Genomic DNA, 20494 nt, shown 5'->3' with positions numbered 1-20494 from the left:
TTACATGTAATGCTGGAAAATACACTTAAAAGACTAGAAAAGAAATGCAAAGATACATTCCCGATGAAATACTGCGTCAAGGGAAGGAAAAAAAAAAAAAATAAAAAAAATAAAAAAAATAATAATAACAATCGGAATTAAGAGCATTCTACAGATGAACAAGAACAAGTACAAAAATGCAATTGATCTGCAATGGCATTTTAAGAGTCACGTTCGAAAATGTCATACAACCAAACCTAGGAATTACATGGAACTTGATAACTGAGAGTGATATAGAAAAATAACATACACACAAAAGATAACAAAAATAACATAAATAGATTCTAACACAGTGCAAGGGGGTTTGGTTCCACAGATCATATTTAAAAAAAAAATACAGTGCAAATGATAGCATAAAAAATCTCCATTTATACAGTAAAGAACACATTTAGAATTATATAACAAATGTAGAATGCCCCTTTGGTCTAACATAGACGATTTTGGATACAGATATATAAATAACTTTTCTTTCTTCTTCTAATAATGTGGTAAGATTTTTTTTTCAACAGAGACTCTGAATTTCTTATATTTGGTTTAACTTATTTAAGGAATAGAAGATTAACAGGAAGATGGATTAAAAACATTGGATATTGATGAGTTTAACAGGTGCTGTATACGAGTCCTTCCCGATAACCCCAAAGCGTAAAAGTTCTATATATATATATATATATATATATATATATATATATATATATATATATATATATATATATATATATATATACATATACATATATATATATATATATATATATATATATATATATATATATATATATATATATATATATATATATGTGTATGTATATAAGTACATGTTCAACTGATGAAAACAACGCTACGAAAATAAGAAAAAAATAGTTTAAAATAAAAATCGCTGGAGAAAAAAAAACAGAAAAAAGAAAAAAGAAAGAAAAAAAAAGAACAAGACATTAGAAAGAAAAGAAAAGAAAAAAAATACAAACCGTACAAACTAACCATAATACTGCAGTAAAATAAAGCTGAATGACTATAAAAGGGATAACTTAACCAACAAGACTTTGGTCGACGCAACTTCAAGTCTCTCGGGATCGACGCCTCCGGACGCTGTTTTTTTTTTTTTTTTTTTTTGTCTTTTTTTTAACTTGTTTTTTTCGTTTAAATTTGTTTAAATACTTGATTATGCTTTGGAGGGATTTGGTATCCTTTAGGGGTTAAGTGTGAATGATATGTTCTGATATGTGTTAATCTAATTTTTTAATTTTGATATCTATCGTGGATCGCTAAACGGCAAAATCTTTTCAATTTCAAAAACAAAGTGGATTTTTTTTCTTTTCTTAAAATTTGCATCGATTTATCTAAAGTCATTATTTACTGAACCTGCTTGAAAGTGATCATTCCCCCGAAACGATACAAATTGAAGTTTATAAAAAAAAGTAACTGAAGATCTAATGATAAGATTTTGTTCATGGTACCTATGCATCCATCCATCCATCTATTTCTTTATCTATTACTATTTCCCCTTCGAGCGCCGTTCCCACAGAGACGTCAGTTGCAAATCAATTGTTTCTATAAACTAATATTTTCTTGAGCAGTGGTATAGGAGGAAAAAAATCATCATTGTGCAATAGAATATGAAGTAAAAGTCCATCTCGTTATATATTGTTGCCAGACTAGAGTGGCCGTATCTCTAGTATATATCTATTTTTATAGATTTTTTTTTTAAATCATTATTATTTTACTCTATCAGAAACAAAGAGATCAACGAAGCTTTCAAAAAGGGAAATCAAATTCATGATTTCACAATTGTCTTTAGAAATAATGAACAATCATAAAAATAATAATTATATAATAATGACAATAATAGTAACGATAAGCAGTCCCACCAACAGATAGAACGGATCCCAAAATCATCGAAATCGAAGGTAAACAACTAACGGCGCTAAAATGGATTCAGGTTTCGGTGCGGTCGGAAGGGACACCAAAATGTCCGGTACATAAATATCTCTCTAAAAGCTTGCGTTGCGTGAATTTCCCTCGAAGCCCCGCAGCCAAGCGAATTTTGGAGAGCAAAGTCATTCGTATTTGATAACCAGTAATATGTATGTCGTATATATATGTATATCATAAAATATCATTCGATCCTTTTGTAAACAGACCGCCAATGGGACTCTTAATTCGAAGACAAACTCTCTTAATTTCATCGTTAATTCCTGCGCATGTGTTGACGTATATCTCTTTCTCTCACGATTTTGTATAAAATAATACATATATTCACATAATGCAACGTTTCAGTATAAAATAATGCTCAAATTCTCATAAATTTTCATAATGCATTTTACGTTAGGCGAGAGGAGTGGGCGGAGCAACACGACTAAAAATTTTCCGTCTGCTTCGAAAAAAAAAAAATTGAATCTCCAGTGACGTCACGAGTTCCACCTACGCCCACACTCGGCAGAAGGTCAAGAGCACGACCAGCACGCCCATGGGGATGAGAATGGGCGTCGGGGCACGAGGAGACACGCCGCCCTTTGGTGTGTCTTTCCACGCTGGTTTGGGCGTGGTGGAGGAGGCCTTCTTGGTCCATGGGTTGCGGGTGCCGTTCCACCAGGGCGTGTGGGTGGGCGGGGGCGTGTACGGGCGTGGGGCCATGGCGGCGTCGTTCAGGCAGGGCGCTGGGGAGAAAATGGGCGGTTAGCAAAAAGCAGTTTTGTCTCGCAACTTCTCTAATTTTTTTTTAAATTCGACATCTATAGATCACACGTCGTTATTGACATGAATATCTATGATGGGGTATCATATTAAAAAGAAAGATATATTTCCAAAAAGACGCGGAATAAATGACACGGAAACTAATCATATAAACAAATTCAGAAAAAAAAACTTTCATCATACTAATCCTCACCCCCCAAAAAAAAAAAAAAACATAAATAAGTAAAAAAAACAACGAAAAACAATACATGAATAAAAAAAACTACAGACTTAACAACTTAAAAAAGTCCTCCCTCCCCCCCAAAAAAGAAGAAAACATATCACACATCAAAGAAAACGGAAAACCCGCTTCCCCCCAAACAAATCCCCAAAACCTCACCTTGCTTCACCAACTTCATCCCGTACGACAGCGCCTCCAGCCCCCTCTGGCAGTTCACCCCGGCCTCCATGATGTAGATTTCCCCGTCGCTGACCACCACGCCCGCAAAGCACTCGTAGCCTGCTTGGTCTCGCCGTTCTGTGTAGGTGTAAGTCACCGTGGTCTCGCTCCACTGGCCGAGGCACCTGTACTCGCGTTCTGTAGGGAAGAAGGAGGGTTAGAAAGGAAGGGCAAAGGGTTAGAAGGAAAAGGGGAGGGTTAAAAGGGAATCGAGAGGGTTAGAAGGGAAGGGGGAGTGTTATAAGGGAAGGGCAAAGGGTTAGAAGGAAAAGGGTAGGGTTAGAAGGGAAGAGGGAGTGTTATAAGGGAAGGGGGAGTGTTATAAGGGAAGGGGGAGTGTTATAAGGGAAAGGCAAAGGGTTAGAAGGAAAAGGGTAGGGTTAGAAGGGAAGAGGGAGTGTTATAAGGGAAGGGGTGGTGTTATTACGGAAGGGGAAGTGTTATAAGCCAAAGGCAAAGGGTTAGAACGAAAACTGTAGGGTTAGCAGGCTAGATGGAGTGTTATATGGGAAGGGGTAGTGTTATAAGGGAAGGGGGAGTGTTATAAGGGAAAGGCAAAGGGTTAGAAGGAAAAGGGTAGGGTTAGAAGGGAAGAGGGAGTGTTATAAGGGAAGGGGGAGTGTTATAAGGGAAGGGGGAGTGTTATAAGGGAAGGGGAAGTGTTATAAGGGAAAGGCAAAGGGTTAGAAGGAAAAGGGTAGGGTTAGAAGGGAAGAGGGAGTGTTATAAGGGAAGGGGTAGTGTTATAAGGGAAGGGGGAGTGTTATAAGGGAAAGGCAAAGGGTTAGAAGGAAAAGGGTAGGGTTAGAAGGGAAGAGGGAGTGTTATAAGGGAAGGGGTAGTGTTATAAGGGAAGGGGGACTGTTATAAGGGAAAGGCAAAGGGTTATAAGGAAAAGGGTAGGGTTAGAAGGGAAGAGGGAGTGTTATAAGGGAAGGGGTAGTGTTATAAGGGAAGGGGGAGTGTTATAAGGGAAAGGCAAAGGGTTAGAAGGAAAAGGGTAGGGTTATAAGGGAAGAGGGAGTGTTGTAAGGGAAGGGGGAGTGTTATAAGGGAAGGGGGAGTGTTATAAGGGAAAGGCAAAGGGTTAGAAGGAAAAGGGTAGGGTTATAAGGGAAGAGGGAGTGTTATAAGGGAAGGGGGAGTGTTATAAGGGAAGGGGAAGTGTTATAAGGGAAAGGCAAAGGGTTAGAAGGAAAAGGGTAGGGTTAGAAGGGAAGAGGGAGTGTTATAAGGGAAGGGGTAGTGTTATAAGGGAAGGGGGAGTGTTATAAGGGAAAGGCAAAGGGTTAGAAGGAAAAGGGTAGGGTTAGAAGGGAAGAGGGAGTGTTATAAGGGAAGGGGTAGTGTTATAAGGGAAGGGGGAGTGTTATAAGGGAAAGGCAAAGGGTTAGAAGGAAAAGGGTAGGGTTAGAAGGGAAGAGGGAGTGTTATAAGGGAAGGGGGAGTGTTATAAGGGAAGGGGGAGTGTTATAAGGGAAAGGCAAAGGGTTAGAAGGAAAAGGGTAGGGTTAGAAGGGAAGAGGGAGTGTTATAAGGGAAGGGGGAGTGTTATAAGGGAAGGGGAAGTGTTATAAGGGAAAGGCAAAGGGTTAGAAGGAAAAGGGTAGGGTTAGAAGGGAAGAGGGAGTGTTATAAGGGAAGGGGAGTGTTATAAGGGAAGGGGGAGTGTTATAAGGGAAAGGCAAAGGGTTAGAAGGAAAAGGGTAGGGTTAGAAGGGAAGAGGGAGTGTTATAAGGGAAGGGGTAGTGTTATAAGGGAAGGGGGAGTGTTATAAGGGAAAGGCAAAGGGTTAGAAGGAAAAGGGTAGGGTTAGAAGGGAAGAGGGAGTGTTATAAGGGAAGGGGGAGTGTTATAAGGGAAAGGCAAAGGGTTAGAAGGAAAAGGGTAGGGTTAGAAGGGAAGAGGGAGTGTTATAAGGGAAGGGGGAGTGTTATAAGGGAAGGGGGAGTGTTATAAGGGAAAGGCAAAGGGTTAGAAGGAAAAGGGTAGGGTTAGAAGGGAAGAGGGAGTGTTATAAGGGAAGGGGTAGTGTTATAAGGGAAGGGGGAGTGTTATAAGGGAAAGGCAAAGGGTTATAAGGAAAAGGGTAGGGTTAGAAGGGAAGAGGGAGTGTTATAAGGGAAGGGGGAGTGTTATAAGGGAAGGGGAAGTGTTATAAGGGAAAGGCAAAGGGTTAGAAGGAAAAGGGTAGGGTTAGAAGGGAAGAGGGAGTGTTATAAGGGAAGGGGGAGTGTTATAAGGGAAGGGGGAGTGTTATAAGGGAAAGGCAAAGGGTTAGAAGGAAAAGGGTAGGGTTAGAAGGGAAGAGGGAGTGTTATAAGGGAAGGGGGAGTGTTATAAGGGAAGGGGGAGTGTTATAAGGAAAGGCAAAGGGTTAGAAGGAAAAGGGTAGGGTTAGAAGGGAAGAGGGAGTGTTATAAGGGAAGGGGGAGTGTTATAAGGGAAGGGGGAGTGTTATAAGGGAAAGGCAAAGGGTTAGAAGGAAAAGGGTAGGGTTAGAAGGGAAGAGGGAGTGTTATAAGGGAAGGGGGAGTGTTATAAGGGAAGGGGGAGTGTTATAAGGGAAAGGCAAAAGGTTAGAAGGAAAAGGGTAGGGCTAGAAGGGAATCGAGAGGGTTATAAGGGAAGGGGGAGTGTTATAAGGGAAAGGCAAAGGGTTAGAAGGAAAAGGGTAGGGTTAGAAGGGAAGAGGGAGTGTTATAAGGGAAGGGGGAGTGTTATAAGGGAAAGGCAAAGGGTTAGAAGGAAAAGGGTAGGGTTAGAAGGGAAGAGGGGAGTGTTATAAGGGAAGAGGGAGTGTTATAAGGGAAGTGGGAGTGTTATAAGGGAAAGGCAAAGGGTTAGAAGGAAAAGGGTAGGGTTAGAAGGGAAGAGGGAGTGTTATAAGAGAAGGGGTAGTGTTATAAGGAAAGGGGTAGTGTTATAAGTGAAGGGGGAGTGTTATAAGGGAAAGGCAAAGGGTTAGAAGGAAAAGGGTAGGGTTAGAAGGGAAGAGGGAGTGTTATAAGGGAAGGGGGAGTGTTATAAGGGAAAGGCAAAGGGTTAGAAGGAAAAGGGTAGGGTTAGAAGGGAAGAGGGAGTGTTATAAGGGAAGGGGGAGTGTTATAAGGGAAGGGGGAGTGTTATAAGGGAAGGGGAGTGTTATAAGGGAAAGGCAAAGGGTTAGAAGGAAAAGGGTAGGGTTAGAAGGGAAGAGGGAGTGTTATAAGGGAAGGGGGAGTGTTATAAGGGAAAGGGAAAGGGTTAGAAGGAAAAGGGTAGGGTTACAAGGGAAGAGGGAGTGTTATAAGGGAAGGGGTAGTGTTATAAGGGAAGGGGGAGTGTTATAAGGGAAAGGCAAAGGGTTAGAAGGAAAAGGGTAGGGTTAGAAGGGAATCGAGAGGGTTATAAGGGAAGGGGGAGTGTTACAAGGGAAGGGGGAGTGTTATAAGGGAAGGGAAAAGGGTTAGAAGGAAAAGGGTAGGGTTAGAAGGGAATCGAGAGGGTTATAAGGGAAGGGGGAGTGTTACAAGGGAAGGGGGAGTGTTATAAGGGAAGGGCAAAGGGTTTGAAGGAAAACGGTAGGGTTATAAGGGAATCGAGAGGGTTATAAGGGAAGGGCAATGGGTTATAAGGGAAGGGGGAGTGTTAGAAAGGAGGGCAAAGGGTTATAAGGGAAGGGCAAAGGGTTAGAAGGGAAGGGGGAGGGTTATAAGGGAATCGAGAGTGATAGAAGGGGAGGGAGAGTGTTAGAAGGGAAGGGTAAAGGGTTAGAAGGGGAGGGCAATGGGTTAAGGGAGGTTTTCCTCTGAATGTTAGACACCTACTCATCGATTAATCAAATTTCTTACATTATTCCAAATTCTCTGATCCTCATCTACAATTCCATCCATCCCCTCTCTCGTATCTTTATCCACATATAACACTGAAAAAAAAAACACACACACGGACACCCACCTTCAATAACTTCGGAGCGGTTATAACACGAGAACACCGTGTAGAACATAATCTCGGGGTTGTTGCAGTCAGAATATAACTTGGCGCAGAGTACCGTCGCATCTGGTATAACTCCTGTGTATTCACCTGCCACAGGACAAGGCGACTGCTTAAACCTGTCGACACCTGTAATGAGGAAGTTTTAATTAGCGATATGGTGAGGTAATTTAATGAGATAGTCTTAATTAGCGATATGGTTAGGTAATTATTGAATTGTATTCTGATGCGTAGGGAATGGATGGATGAATGTGAGAGAAATAATGAATTCATCGACGAATTTTCATTATCTGGTAGGATATAAACATGAATCAGGGCGGTTACAGTAATAAAAAAACAACAAAATCTCTTGTCTTTCATAGCGTATTTTCAACTGCTCGAATCTCTGCTTTTTTTATGCGCAACGATTTCGCAACGTGACACGAAACCTCCACGAAATTGCAACCGGTCTCATGTTGCACGGTGGAAGTGGGTGCAGTGGGAAAGGAAGAGGACGTAATAGACAAGTGGTTAATGCACTTGCGACCTTCCTGTGTTGCAACGACAAAGAAAACGACGGGCGCTGGAAACAGAAAACGGAGAGAAAAAGAAAACGCGACGTCCTGAGGGCCCACAGAAAATTGACGCTAATCGCAGGGGAAACTAATGTAATGTAAATTGCCGTCTTTTTTTTTCTTAAAGCAAGTTCACAGAAGAAGGATAGAAAAAAAAACGACTAAAAAGAAAAAAAGAAGGAATCCGGTTGCAAAGGAAGTGTCGGGGAGCGGACAGGAAGGGTCGGTCACTCAGGTACGAGTATAATTGCCTGACGTGGCCGCAGTAATGTAATGAAGGTTAACCGATTGGTGTTTTCAAGGTGAAGGAGGAACACGCTGTGAAGGTGTTTATATATATATATATATATATATATATATATATATATATATATATATATATATATATATATATATATATATGTATATATATATATGTGTGTGTGTGTGTGTGTGTGTGTGTGTGTGTGTGTGTGTGTGTGTGTGTGTGTGTGTGTGTGTGTGTGTGTGTGTGTGTGTGTGTGTGTGTGTGTGTGAGTATATGTGTGAGAGAGGGGGATGGGAGAAAGGGAGAAAGGGGAGGGAGAGAAGAGGGGGATAGAGGAGAGAGAGAGAGAGGGGGGATAGAGGAGAGAGAGAGGGGGGGATAGAGGAGAGAGAGGGGGGGATAGAGGAGAGAGAGGGATAGAGGAGAGAGAGGGATAGAGGAGAGAGAGGGATAGAGGAGAGAGAGGGATAGAGGAGAGAGAGGGATAGAGGAGAGAGAGGGATAGAGGAGAGAGAGGGATAGAGGAGAGAGAGGGATAGAGGAGAGAGAGAGAGGAGATAGAGAAGAGAGAGAGAGAGGGATAGAGAAGAGAGAGAGAGAGAGGGATAGAGGGAGAGAAGAGAGAGAGGAGTAGAGGAGAGAGAGAGAGGTAAGAGGGATAGAGGAGAGATGAGAGAGGGATAGAGGAGAGAGAGAGAGAGATAGAGAGAGAGAGAGAGATGAGAGAGAGAGAGAGAGAGAGAGAGAGAGAGAGAGAGAGAGAGAGAGAGAGAGAGAGAGAGAGAGAGAGAGAGAGAGAGGAGAGAAAGAGAAAGAAAAAGAGAGAGAGAGAGAGAAGCCAGAGACAAAGACAGACAGAAACACAAACAAAGGCATACAGAAAAACAGACAGACAGACAGACGCGGAGACAAAAGTCCCAAAGACAACAGACAGAGAGACAAAAAGACTCAGAGATCGCGTCGTGGACTTATATGACTCGTGTTTATGTGTTTACGACCCCAGGATTGGCCTATACGTGAGTCCCGTGGCAATGAAGGTCTTTGTGTGTACTATCTACTAACTTTAGAAATTTATGAATGGATAGATACACATATCACATTGATTCGTAGATATACACGAGAATAAATCTGTGATAATAATTCTTATGATATTCGGAGCCATTTTGATTTTTTTTTGTCGAGTAAAAATATAAGGAAAGGCAATTTCGAACAATAACTCAGACTCGGCGACGAAAGAGGATGTGATACAGACGGTGATAAAAGTGTGAAGGGAGGGAAATGAGAAGGAGGGAGGGCGAAGGAGAGAGATTGCGCGGGAAAGCATTATGTTGCACAAAATGGCGCCCATAAATCCAACAATTTCACTAGAAAAATAAGTGAGCTTGGCAAGGTAATTGTCCTTTCATGAGAAGCTTTTTTTTAAAGTCTCTCCTCCGTTACAAAGAAGATTTTGCCAGTGCTGATTTTCATGAATTGTTTTGCATTCGATAATGCGCCGACAAATTTTTTAACAACTGTAATTATTGTCATTCTTGAAGACTTATTTCCATATATAGTCAGATATTTCCTTGCATTTCTTTTGAAAAAAAATGGAAATGTCTCTCCTTAAAAAAAAATGTATAAAACAACGAGTACGAAAAGATGAGAGAGAAACAGACAAGGAAAAAGCCCGCCATTTTTTAAAACCACTTTCAAAACGGATTTAATGGGTCAATTTGCGACATCCGAGAATATTAATGGAAAATTCACGAGTCATTTCGAAAGCATAAAATATACTGCAGTTGTAATTCACCAGAAAATAATAAAATATGTATCAGCCGACCTGATAAAACTTCTGAGAAAGTATAATAGAAAATAGAAAGTTGGCGATTATATATAGACATGTCGTGATGCATTACTTTAAAGAGAGAATAAACACGAGGAATAAAACACATGAAAGGGCTAAACATGAGTGGAAAAGAAAACAGACACACACATACAAACAGACACAAACACACATACACACGCGTACATACATAAAAGCACACGCATACAAACAGACACAAACACATACACACGCGTAAACACACATAAAAACACGCACACAGACACACGCGTACATACATAAAAACCAACGCACATAAAGAGACACAAATACACATACACACACATAAAGACACGCACACACGCGTACAAACAGACACAAAGACAAACACACACGTACATAAACACACAAACAAAACTTCCAGAACGGCAACCCTCGTTCGGCCTCACTCTTGGACTGGCTTTGACTTGGGCTTAAGGGATTTCCGGTCATATATTGAATGCGTATTTATTTATTTTTTCTTTCTGTGTCTCTTCTGCTTCGTGATCTTTGTTTTCTTGTTCTTCTTTTATTTTCTCTTTATTGTCTTTCTTCTATTTCTTCCTCTTCTTGTTCATTTGTTTTTCCTTTTTTTTCTCTTCCTAATAACATGTTCTCTTTCCTCCTCCTTCTTCTTCTTCTTCTTCTCCCCCTCCTCCTCCTCCCCTCCTCTTCCCCCTTCCTCCCACCTCCCCTTCCTCTTCCCCTCCTCCCACTCCACCTCCCCCCTTCTCCTCTCCTCCCCCTCCTCCCCTCCTCCATCTCCCCCTCCCCCTCCTCCTCCTCACACCCCATTCTCCATAACCCCCCATTCTCCCCTCACACCCCATTCTCCATCCCTCCCCCTTTCCCCCTCCTCCTCACACACCCTCCTCCACCTCCTCCTCACCCCCCATTCTCCAACCTCCCTTCTCCCTCACACCCCTTTCTCCAACCTCCCTTCTCCACCTTTCCCCCTCCCCCTTCCCTCCCACTCACACCCCATTCTCCATCCTCCCCCTTCCCCCTCCTCCCTCACACACCCTCCTCCACCTCCTCCTCACCCCCCATTCTCCAAGCCCTCCCTTCTCCCTCACACCCCCTTTCTCCAACCTCCACCTTCTCCCCTTTCCCCCTCCCCCTTTCCTCCCCTCACACCCCATTCTCCTCCATCTCCTCCTCACACCCCATCCAGCCCCCTACCTCCCCCTACCCCCCCCCTACCCCTCCTCCTCACCCCCCATTCTCCCTCACTCCTCCCACGCGCGCCACCGGATCCGAATCACATCCTTACGAAGGCGATCTTCTGCAGTCCGCTTTCCCGTGACTAAAAAGCGGCATCAGTCATTCGCTAACGTCTCACTTTCGAGGGTCAGTCAGGTGTGACATTTGCACGCGGGAGGGAGGGAGGGAGGGAGGGAGGGATAGGGAGGGAGGGAGGGAGGGAGGGAGGGAGGGAGGGAGGAGGAGGGAGGGAGGGGAGGGAGGGAGGAGGGTGGGAGGAGGGAGGTGAGGAGGGAGATGGGAGGGAGGGAGAGGGAAAGGAGGGAGGGAAGGAGGAGATAGGGAGGGAGGGGAGAGGGAAGGAGGAATTTAGGAAGGGAGGGAAGGAGGGAGGAGGAGGAGGTAGGAAGAGGGAGAGGGAGAAGAGAAATAGAGAGGGAAGAAAAGAAAGAGAAGAGAGAGAGAGAGAGAGAGAGAGAGAGAGAGAGAGAGAGAGAGAGAGAGAGAGAGAGAGAGAGAGAGAGAGAGAAAGAGAGAGAGAGAGAAATAGAGAGAAAGAGAGAGGAGAAATTAGAGAGAAAGAGAAAGAAAGAGATAGAGAGACACATAAACAGAGACAAATTCAAACATCCCCCCCCCAAAAAAAAAAAAAATCCCAAACAACAAAAAAAACAAACCCAAAGACAGACAGACAAACAAACAAAAACGACGCACAAACACACCGACACCTATATTCCTCCTCAGAACATTCCAGCTGCTTCATGACCTGCTAAGACTGCTTGTCACCGTGCTTGCGTGATGCTTCCAGGACTCAAAAAAAAAAGAAAAAAATAGGAAAGAAGAAGAAGAAGAAAAAAAAAAACGCAGATAATTTATTTTTTTGGCAGCATCCATAACGAATATTTTTACTTTTTATTCTATTTTTTATTTATTTAAAGGAGAAAAGAGATTAAAAAGAGAAAAAGGAGAAAAAAAGGGAAAGAGAGATATAAAAGGAAAAAAAGAAAAAAAGATAAAGATATAAAAAAGGAAAAAAAAGATATAACAAGGATAAAAGATAAAAAAGGAAACAAATAAAAAAGGGAAAAAGATAAAAAAATAAAAAAGAGATAAGAAAGATAAAAGGAAAAAAAAACAAAAAAAACAAAAACAAAAGGAAAACGAAATAAAAAAAGGAAAAAAAGATAAAAGAGGGGAAAATACATAAACAACTGCGTGGATGTCAACCATGGCATGGGCGTGTCTCGTGAACGTCTAAGAAATCGAATTACGATAAAATGCGGGAAAAAAAGATGTTAGTAGTAAGGAAATGGGAATAAAGGGAATAAATCTGAGAATGGAGGTAAAAGAAGGGGAACAAGATGAAGGAAAAGAAGAAATAGACGTTAAAGAGGAAGAGAAGGAGAAAAAGAAGAAGAAATAGACGCTGAAAAGGAAGAGGAGAAGAAGAAGAAATAAACAAAAAGAAAAGACTCCGAAAAATGATATAAAAAAAAAACAAAGATAAAACGAAAAAGAAGATAAGGAAAAAAAATACAATGAAAACAAGAAGAAAAGGAAGAAGAAAAAAAGAAGAAAACGAAAAATAAATAAAGAAAAAAAAGAAACAAACGAAGAAGAAAACGAAAAAAAAAGAAGAAAACAAAGAAAAACAAAAAGAAAAAGAAGAAGAAAACGAAGAACAGCAAGAACAACAAGAACAGCCCCCAGATGTCAAGGGCACACAAGATATTCTCACACAATTACCCGACGCAATGCACTGTCTGGCTGCGAGCAATATGTTACTGCTTTTACGGAGAGAAAAAACTGATTTTTTCTATCTCTTTTCTTCTCTTCTCTTTTGTTATTATCTATTTTTTGGTTTCTATTTTGTTTATTCTTTACTTTTGTTATTATCTTTTATTTTTCTTCACTTTTGTTATTATCTACTTTTTGTTTTTTTACTTTGTTTATTCATCTCTTTTCTTATCATCTACTTTTTTTTTCGTTTATTCTTTTCTCTTGTTATTATCTATTTTTTTATTTTTTTGTTTATTCTTCTCTTTTGTAGTTATCTATTTTTTGCTTTTCGATTTTATTTATTTGTTTTTAGTCTTTTATCTAGCCTAAATTTTCTATTATCTACTAATGTCTTAAATAGCGAGGATTGATCAAGTACGAAGAGGAGGAGGAAGAGGAAGAGGAAGAGGAAGAGGAAGAGGAAGAAGAAGAAGAAGAAGAAGAAGAAGAAGAAGAAGAAGAAGAAGAAGAAGAAGAGGAAGAGGAAGAGGAAGAGGAAGAGGAAGAGGAAGAAGAAGAAGAAGAATGAGAAGCTGGCGAAGAAAAAGAAAATTAGAGAAAGAAGAAAAAGATTAAGAAAGAAAGAAAGAAATAAATGAAGGAGAAGAACAAGAAGCAGAAAAGAAGAAAAAGAAAAAGATGAAAGAAAGAAAGAAAAAAATGAAGAAGGAGTAGAAACTAGAAGAAAAGAACAAGAAAAAAAGACAAACAAAAAAGAAAGAATGAGAGAATCAGAAGAATTAGAAGAAGAAAAATAAGAAAAAGACGGAGAAAAGATTAAGTAAAAATAGAAAATAGTCTGACAAGGCAAGCGCGAATTCCCACGCTTAAAGATCTTGAGAGTGTACCGCACCGAAGGAGAATATATACGTACATACATGCATACGCACATGTGTAATTTCTTGTGGGGATTTGTGTGTGTGTGTGGTGGGTGTGGGGTTGGGGGGTTCTCGACACACACCCTTACTTATAAACCCACTTATGAAAAATATTCTTGACACACACCCTTACTTAAAAACCCACTTATAAAAATATTCTCGACCCTTACTTATAAACCCACTTATAATAAAAGTATTCTCGACACACACCCTTACTTATAAACCCACTTATAATAAGAGCATTCTCGACACACACCTTTACTTATAAACCCACTTATAATAAAAGTATTCTCGACACACACCCTTACTTATAAACCCACTTATAATAAAAGCATTCTTGACACACATCCTTACTTATAAACCCACTTATAAAAAGAATTCTCGATACACACCCTTACATACTCGACACACACCCTTACTTATAACCCCACTTAAAAAAAAATTCTCGCCACACACCTTTACTTATAAACCCACTTAAAAAAAAAATTATCGCCACACACCCTTACTTATAAACCCACTTAAAAAAAAATTCTCGCCACACACCTTTACTTATAAACCCACTTAAACCATCTCTCGATCTACTTACGGCCTTGAGTCACCCAGGCGGCCCAGGTGAGCGAGGCGGGGGAGGAACACAGGCCCACTTCGTAGCTGGTCTTCACGTCGGGACCTGAGGGGAGGGGGTCGGGTTAGTGGGGGTGGTGGTGATGAGGGAGGGGTGGGGTGAGGGAAGGGGAAGAGGGTGGGGGTGGTGGGGTGGGGGAAGGGTGGTGGTGGGGGTGAAGGTGATATGATAGTGATGATGATGATGATGAAGATAATGGTGGTGATAGTGATGATATGATGATGCTGATGAAGATGATGGTGACATTATTATTATTATTATCAGTGTTGTTATTATCATCATCAAAATCATCACAATCATTATCATCAAGATCATCGTCATCATTTTCATTATTAACAATGATAATGATAACAATAATAATAATAATAATGATAATAATGATGGTAATAACAACAATAGCAATGATAATAATGATGATGATGATGATGATAATAATAATAATAATAATAATAATAATAATAATAATAATTATTATTATTATTATTATTATTATAATTAATGCATAGAAAAATAAAGTAAATATATTTTTTTGCCATTTACAGGACATTACATAACTTACACTAATTTTTAAAATCACATTTACATTTTGCTACAGCCTTAAGGCAGACATTACATCCCAAAGAAATAAAAAAGAGAGAAAAAGAGAATATATACATTACACCTTACACCAAAATAAGAAAAAAAACTATAGCAAACTCTATCTCACCCCCAATAAATAAATAAATACATAAACAAACAAATTAATAAATAAATAAATAAAGGAAATAAACAGAAGGCTGGACTCACTGATCTGAAACTCCATTACGTTCGAACTCCTTTCCTGCATCGCCAGGCACGTGAAGGCCTCGTCGCCGCTGGAAGAGAGAAGGGAGCGTTAGTGTAAATGTTTTTTTTTTTCTTTTCTTTTTCTTTTCCTTTTCTTTTTAATATATGATGAAGTATTTATGAACGAAAGGACAGAAGGGATGGTTAGTGTATTTTTTTTCTTTTCTTTTTAATATATGATGAGGTATTTATGAATGATATGACAGAAAGGATCGTAAGTGTAAATATATATATATTTTTAATATATGGTGAAGTATTTGTGAATGAAAGGAGAGAAAGGATCGTTAGTGTAATTTTTTTTCTTTTAATATATGATGAAGTATTTGTGAATGAAAGGAGAGAAAGGCTTGTTAGTGTTTTTTTTTAATATATGATGAAGTATTTGTGAATGAAAGGAGAGAAGGGATCGTTAATGTATTTTTTTTAATACATGATGAAGTATTTGTGAATGAGCGGAGAAAAGGGATGGTTAGTGTAAAGTGTTTTTGTCCTTTTCTTTTAATATATGATGAAGTAGTTTTGAGTAAATGTTGATTAAATTAATGTTGATTAAAGGAGAGGTTTGGTAAAATGTGAAGGGATGGTTAGTGTAAAAAGTTTTTTTTTCTCTTTTATTTCTTTTCTTTTAATATATGATGAAGTATTTGTGAATAAATAATGTTGGACAAAGGACAGATTTGACAGAATGTGATGTGATAAAATATGAGAATAGAATGAGAATAGAACTAAGATATAGAACATTGAGTTACCATTAATGTATTTTCAAAGACCAATGATGATGTTATAAATCACTGAATAGAGATATCAGACAATTAAATGCATTTCGGATACCACCGAGAGTAAAAACATGAAATATATGATTTAAAAAAAAAGAGAAAAAATACATTGACTACAATGCTTTTTACAATCATATTTCGGAGGATTATTGAAATTTGTAAAAAAAAAATGTTATTCTGACAACATAAAGTATTACTTGCAACATATGAAATCAACAATACATATATTCTTATTATTTTTTTTCAAAATATCAAAATACCTGGGTTTCCTGACAGTCAATATATATCCTATGCTCAGGAATGTACCTTGCTCCTATTCACAGTTTCCGCTTTTACGAAATATCTTATCCTTGGAGACGTTATCATCTCAAAACCGCAAAATACCGAAGTATTCTACATGACACGATATATAATAAAATACATATCATCTCCTTTATACACATCCTCCCTAGCAACGAACACCCAAGACTTAACAAAACCCAACAAACCATTTCTTCTTACACTCGTCAATTCCTATCATCGAGGTGCCAATATATCCCACAAAAAAAGAAATCCGAAATTACATACACACACACACACAAAAAAAAATAAAAGTATTTGTTATCGAAAATCCTTGATCGTGAACGAGTTTTACCACGCGTGACTCCATCGCGGCTTATTTTGGCTCGTTGGATTACCCTCGCGGGATGGTTCTCGTCGCGGCCCGAAAGAAACGGACGGAAGTCGTCTTCTGCATCCCTTGGCCGGCATTCCGGGAGGGAGCGAAGAGGAGAGGCGGGGAGGAGGAGAGGCGGAGAGGCGGAGAGGCGGAGAGGCGGAGAGGCGGAGAGGAGGAGAGGGGGAGAGGGGAAGAGCGAGAGCGAGAGCGAGAGAGAGCAAGAGAGAGCAAGAGAGAGAGAGAGAGAGAGAGAGAGAGAGAGAGAGAGAGAGAGAGAAAGAGAGAGAGAGAGAGAGAGAGAGAGAGAGAGAGAGAGAGATACAAATAGACCGGAAGGACGCGAGAGAAGGAAGGGCGAGATAATAAACTGAGAAATGGCATACGCGAATAAAAGCATGAAATCTATAATACAGATCGGTATATTGAAGAGAGGATATGGAAATACTCCCCCCCCAAAAAAAAATGAAAAGTTAAGTAAAGGGAAAACGAAACTGACTCTCTCTCTCTCTCTCTCTCTCTCTCTCTCTCTCTCTCTCTCTCTCTCTCTCTCTCTCTCTCTCTCTCTCTCTCTCTCTCTCTCTCTCTCTCTCTCTCTCTCTTTTTTTACTATCGGCATTCACTTTTCCACTTTTATTTTTAATTCACTTTTCATAACCATCGATATCATTATCTTCATTATTGTTACAACCGGTATCATTAACATAGGCATTATCATTACCATCATTAATTTCATCTTACAACAAAAGACAAAGGACAAATAAACAAATAAATATAAACAGAACACAACGAAGCAAATGGATGAAGAAGAAAACGAATAAATGAATAAAAATACACAAAATGCAACGAACATAAAAACAACACAAAACAAATAAATGAATAAAATCGAAAGAAAAACAAATAGCTGAATAAAAAAGAAACAAACTAAACAACGAATAAGACAAGTAAAATCAGTAAAAACAAAACCATGAATAATAAAAAAAAACAGGAAAGATAAAGAAAAAAAAAACACGAAACAAACCGAGGCCAGAGGGTAGTGGGATGGGAGAGGACCGTGGGAGAAGGGGGAAGTAGAGGGAACAGCCACTCCCCCCTTACTTGCCGGACGCGAAGCCAAATGAACTACATAATTAGCCAATCGATAAAGGAAATTGTCGCGACGTTATACCAAGGGAGGGGGGGAGGGAAAGAGGGAAGGAGGAGGAGAAGAGGGAGGAAGGTTAATAGGGAGGTGGGGGGAGTGGGGGGCACGAAGGGTAAAAGGTGGAGGGAGGGTAATAGGGGGGTGCGGGAAGGGGGTAAGGGAGGTGAGGTGGGGTAGGGTGGGGAGTAGGGGGAAGAAGGTTAGGGTGGGGGGGGAAGGGGGAGAGGGAAAAGAGGGTAAAGGGGGTAGGGAAGAGGGTGAGGGTAGCATGGCAAAGAAGGAAACTTAGAAGTGAGTTTTATATAAAAAAAAAAAAGCGGGGAGGGGGGGAAGAGGGAGAGGGTGGGGGGAGTTATTTAAACGGCAGATGGACAGCTGTGAGAATATGGAGGATGGGGGGGGGGGAGGGGAAGGGGGAGGGTTGAGGTTGGTGGAGAAGAGAAAGAAGATATAGGAGAAGAAGAAGGAGAAGAAGAAGAAGGAGATGAAGAAAAAAATGAAAAAGAGGAAGACGAAAAAGAACTATAATAATGATAATAATAAAACAAAGATGAAGAATAAGCACAAGAACTTCAAAAAAGATAAGAAAGAGCACACTATCAAAGAAAAGAAACCCGGTACCACCCCCCCCCCCCTCAGGCAGAACAGGAAGGGGTGGGAGGGGGGGGGGTGAATTCCCTACCCTGACGGCAAAAGGCTTGACTGCTCATGGGTCAGTTAGGAAAAGGGGGGTGGGGAGGTAATGAGGGTGGGAAGGAAGGAGAGAGGAAGCGAGAGAGAGAGAGAAAGGGAGGGAGAGAGAGGGGGAGGGAGAGAGAGAGAGAGAGAGAGAGAGAGAGAGAGAGAGAGAGAGAAGAGAGAGAGAGAGAGAGAGAAAGAGAGAGAGAGAGAGAGAGAGAGAGAGAGAGAAGGCGGATAACAAGGAGAAGAAACGAAAAGAGAAAATTTACGACAATGCTTAGAGAGAGGAAAAAGTGATGGGGGGGGGGGTAGAAGGGGTGGAGAGAAAGGAGGAAGAGGACGTGGGTGATAATGGGGAGAGAGGAGGAAGGGGAGGAGAGAGAATGAAAGGGGGAATGAAGTGAGTGAAGATACAAGCAAATAGAAATCTGTAACGGTTTTTTCACATCCCGAACCATGAAAAATGACAACCATTAACACTTTGTTCATTATTATTACCATGAAACTTTAAACGCGAAAAAAAGGAGAGAGAGAGAGAGAGAGAGAGAGAGAGAGAGAGAGAGAGAGAGAGAGAGAGAGAGAGAGAGAGAGAGAGAGAGGCGGATAACAAGGATACCATGAGAAAAACGAAAAAGAGAAAATTTACGACAATGCTTAGAGAGAGGGAAAAGTGATGGGGGGGTAGAAGGGGTGGAGAGAAAGGAGGAAGAGGACGTGGGCTGATGATGGGGAGAGAGAGGAGGAAGGGGAGGAGAGAGAGACAGTGAAGGGGAGGGATGATGAAGTGAATGAAGATACAAGCAAATAGCAATATATAACGTTTTTTTCACACATCCCAAACCATGAAAATTGACAACCATTAACACTTTGGCCATTATTGTTACCATGAAACTTCTCAAACGCAACTTAACAACACAAGGAGGGGGGAGAGAGTGAGAGGGAGAGAGAGAGAGAGAGAGAGAGAGAGAGAGAGAGAGAGAGAGAGAGAGAGAGAGAGAGAGAGAGAGAGAGAGAGAGAGAGAGAGAGAGAGAGAGAGAGAGAGAGAGAGAGAGAGAGAGAAATAGAGACAGACAGACTGACAGGCAGACAGAGTAACCACCCACTAACGACAATTCGGGGATAAGGTTAACCTAACCACCCAACAATTACCACCAAATTAACAAGTTTCTGGACAGTGTCGTGTGGTATAATCCTGGCCCATTTTATTTTATTATTGCCTTTTGTTTTTATTATTATTGTTGTTTTTTGAGATCGGAAACAATTTTGCGAATAATTACATGTGCGAAAATAATAGTAGGCTTGTACCCTTTAGAAGTTGTGTGTGATGATTTAGGCCATTTTAGGCCCTTGTGTATAATTGACTAAGTTAACGCAATACTGCATGTTCTACTCCATATCTATATTTTATCCGTTTGTCTTTCTCTCTGTATCTATTTCTGTGTTTCTAATTCTCTCTGTCTGTCTGTGCTTCTCTTTCTTTCTCTCTGATTCTATCTTTCTTTTATTCTCTCTCTCTCTCTCTCTCTCTCTCTCTCTCTCTCTCTCTCTCTCTCTCTCTCTCTCTCTCTCACACACACACACACACACACACACACACACACACACACAAACTCCCACGCTCTCGCACACCGCACGTCGTAAACTTTCCCGTGTACACAAGCACAGTACTTATTGCATGCCGACGTAAGGATCCATTTCCTGTGCGTTGATTTTTGATTTTTGGGTTCGTGAGAGAGAAAAGACAGGGATACAAGCTCAACAGATTTTCTTTTTTTCATTCTTAAATAGACGAACAATTTTAATGAAATGTGAAATTAATCAAACGAATATAAACTATGATTGATATTAATTTTCTGATAACAAGTGTGGATAGTAAGGATTTTGAAAATTTCTTAACGGTTTCAAGTCAGTTGATCGTTCATTCAGCTCAAATTTCAAAGTAAATTCAACGACTGAATGTAATTATTTTGAACTATCATTTATTCAATCTGTAATTCATATTCCAAATATACCCGTGCAGAAATTCGATTTTTTTCTGTGTTAGAAACTACGAAGAATATTACAAATGCAATGAAAAAAAAATATAAAGTCAACCATTAATGTGCATAAAATTAACCTAAAAGCCGAAATTCCTTCTA

At 40.2% G+C, this 20494-nt stretch overlaps 1 protein-coding gene across 1 annotated transcript in view; it reads right to left on the bottom strand.

The window, feature by feature from the left end:
- Positions 1 to 1126: 1126 nt before the first annotated feature.
- Positions 1127 to 20494, bottom strand: part of LOC113817994 (uncharacterized) — a 97774-nt gene continuing 78406 nt past the window's right edge. Inside the window, exons 8-12 of the mRNA XM_070133560.1 lie at positions 15061 to 15128; positions 14236 to 14319; positions 7110 to 7274; positions 3110 to 3307; positions 1127 to 2693 (exon numbers count right to left, since the gene is read on the bottom strand). Coding sequence (XP_069989661.1) covers positions 2458 to 2693; positions 3110 to 3307; positions 7110 to 7274; positions 14236 to 14319; positions 15061 to 15128 — 751 coding nt within the window. The 3' untranslated portion in view covers positions 1127 to 2457. The remainder of the gene's footprint in view (positions 2694 to 3109; positions 3308 to 7109; positions 7275 to 14235; positions 14320 to 15060; positions 15129 to 20494) is intronic.

This window comes from Penaeus vannamei, chromosome 2, assembly GCF_042767895.1.
Source record: "Penaeus vannamei isolate JL-2024 chromosome 2, ASM4276789v1, whole genome shotgun sequence".
Taxonomy (NCBI): Eukaryota; Metazoa; Arthropoda; class Malacostraca; order Decapoda; family Penaeidae; genus Penaeus; species Penaeus vannamei.
The sequence above is the reverse complement of the archived record's forward strand: the minus strand, read 5'-3'. Positions and strand labels throughout refer to the sequence as shown.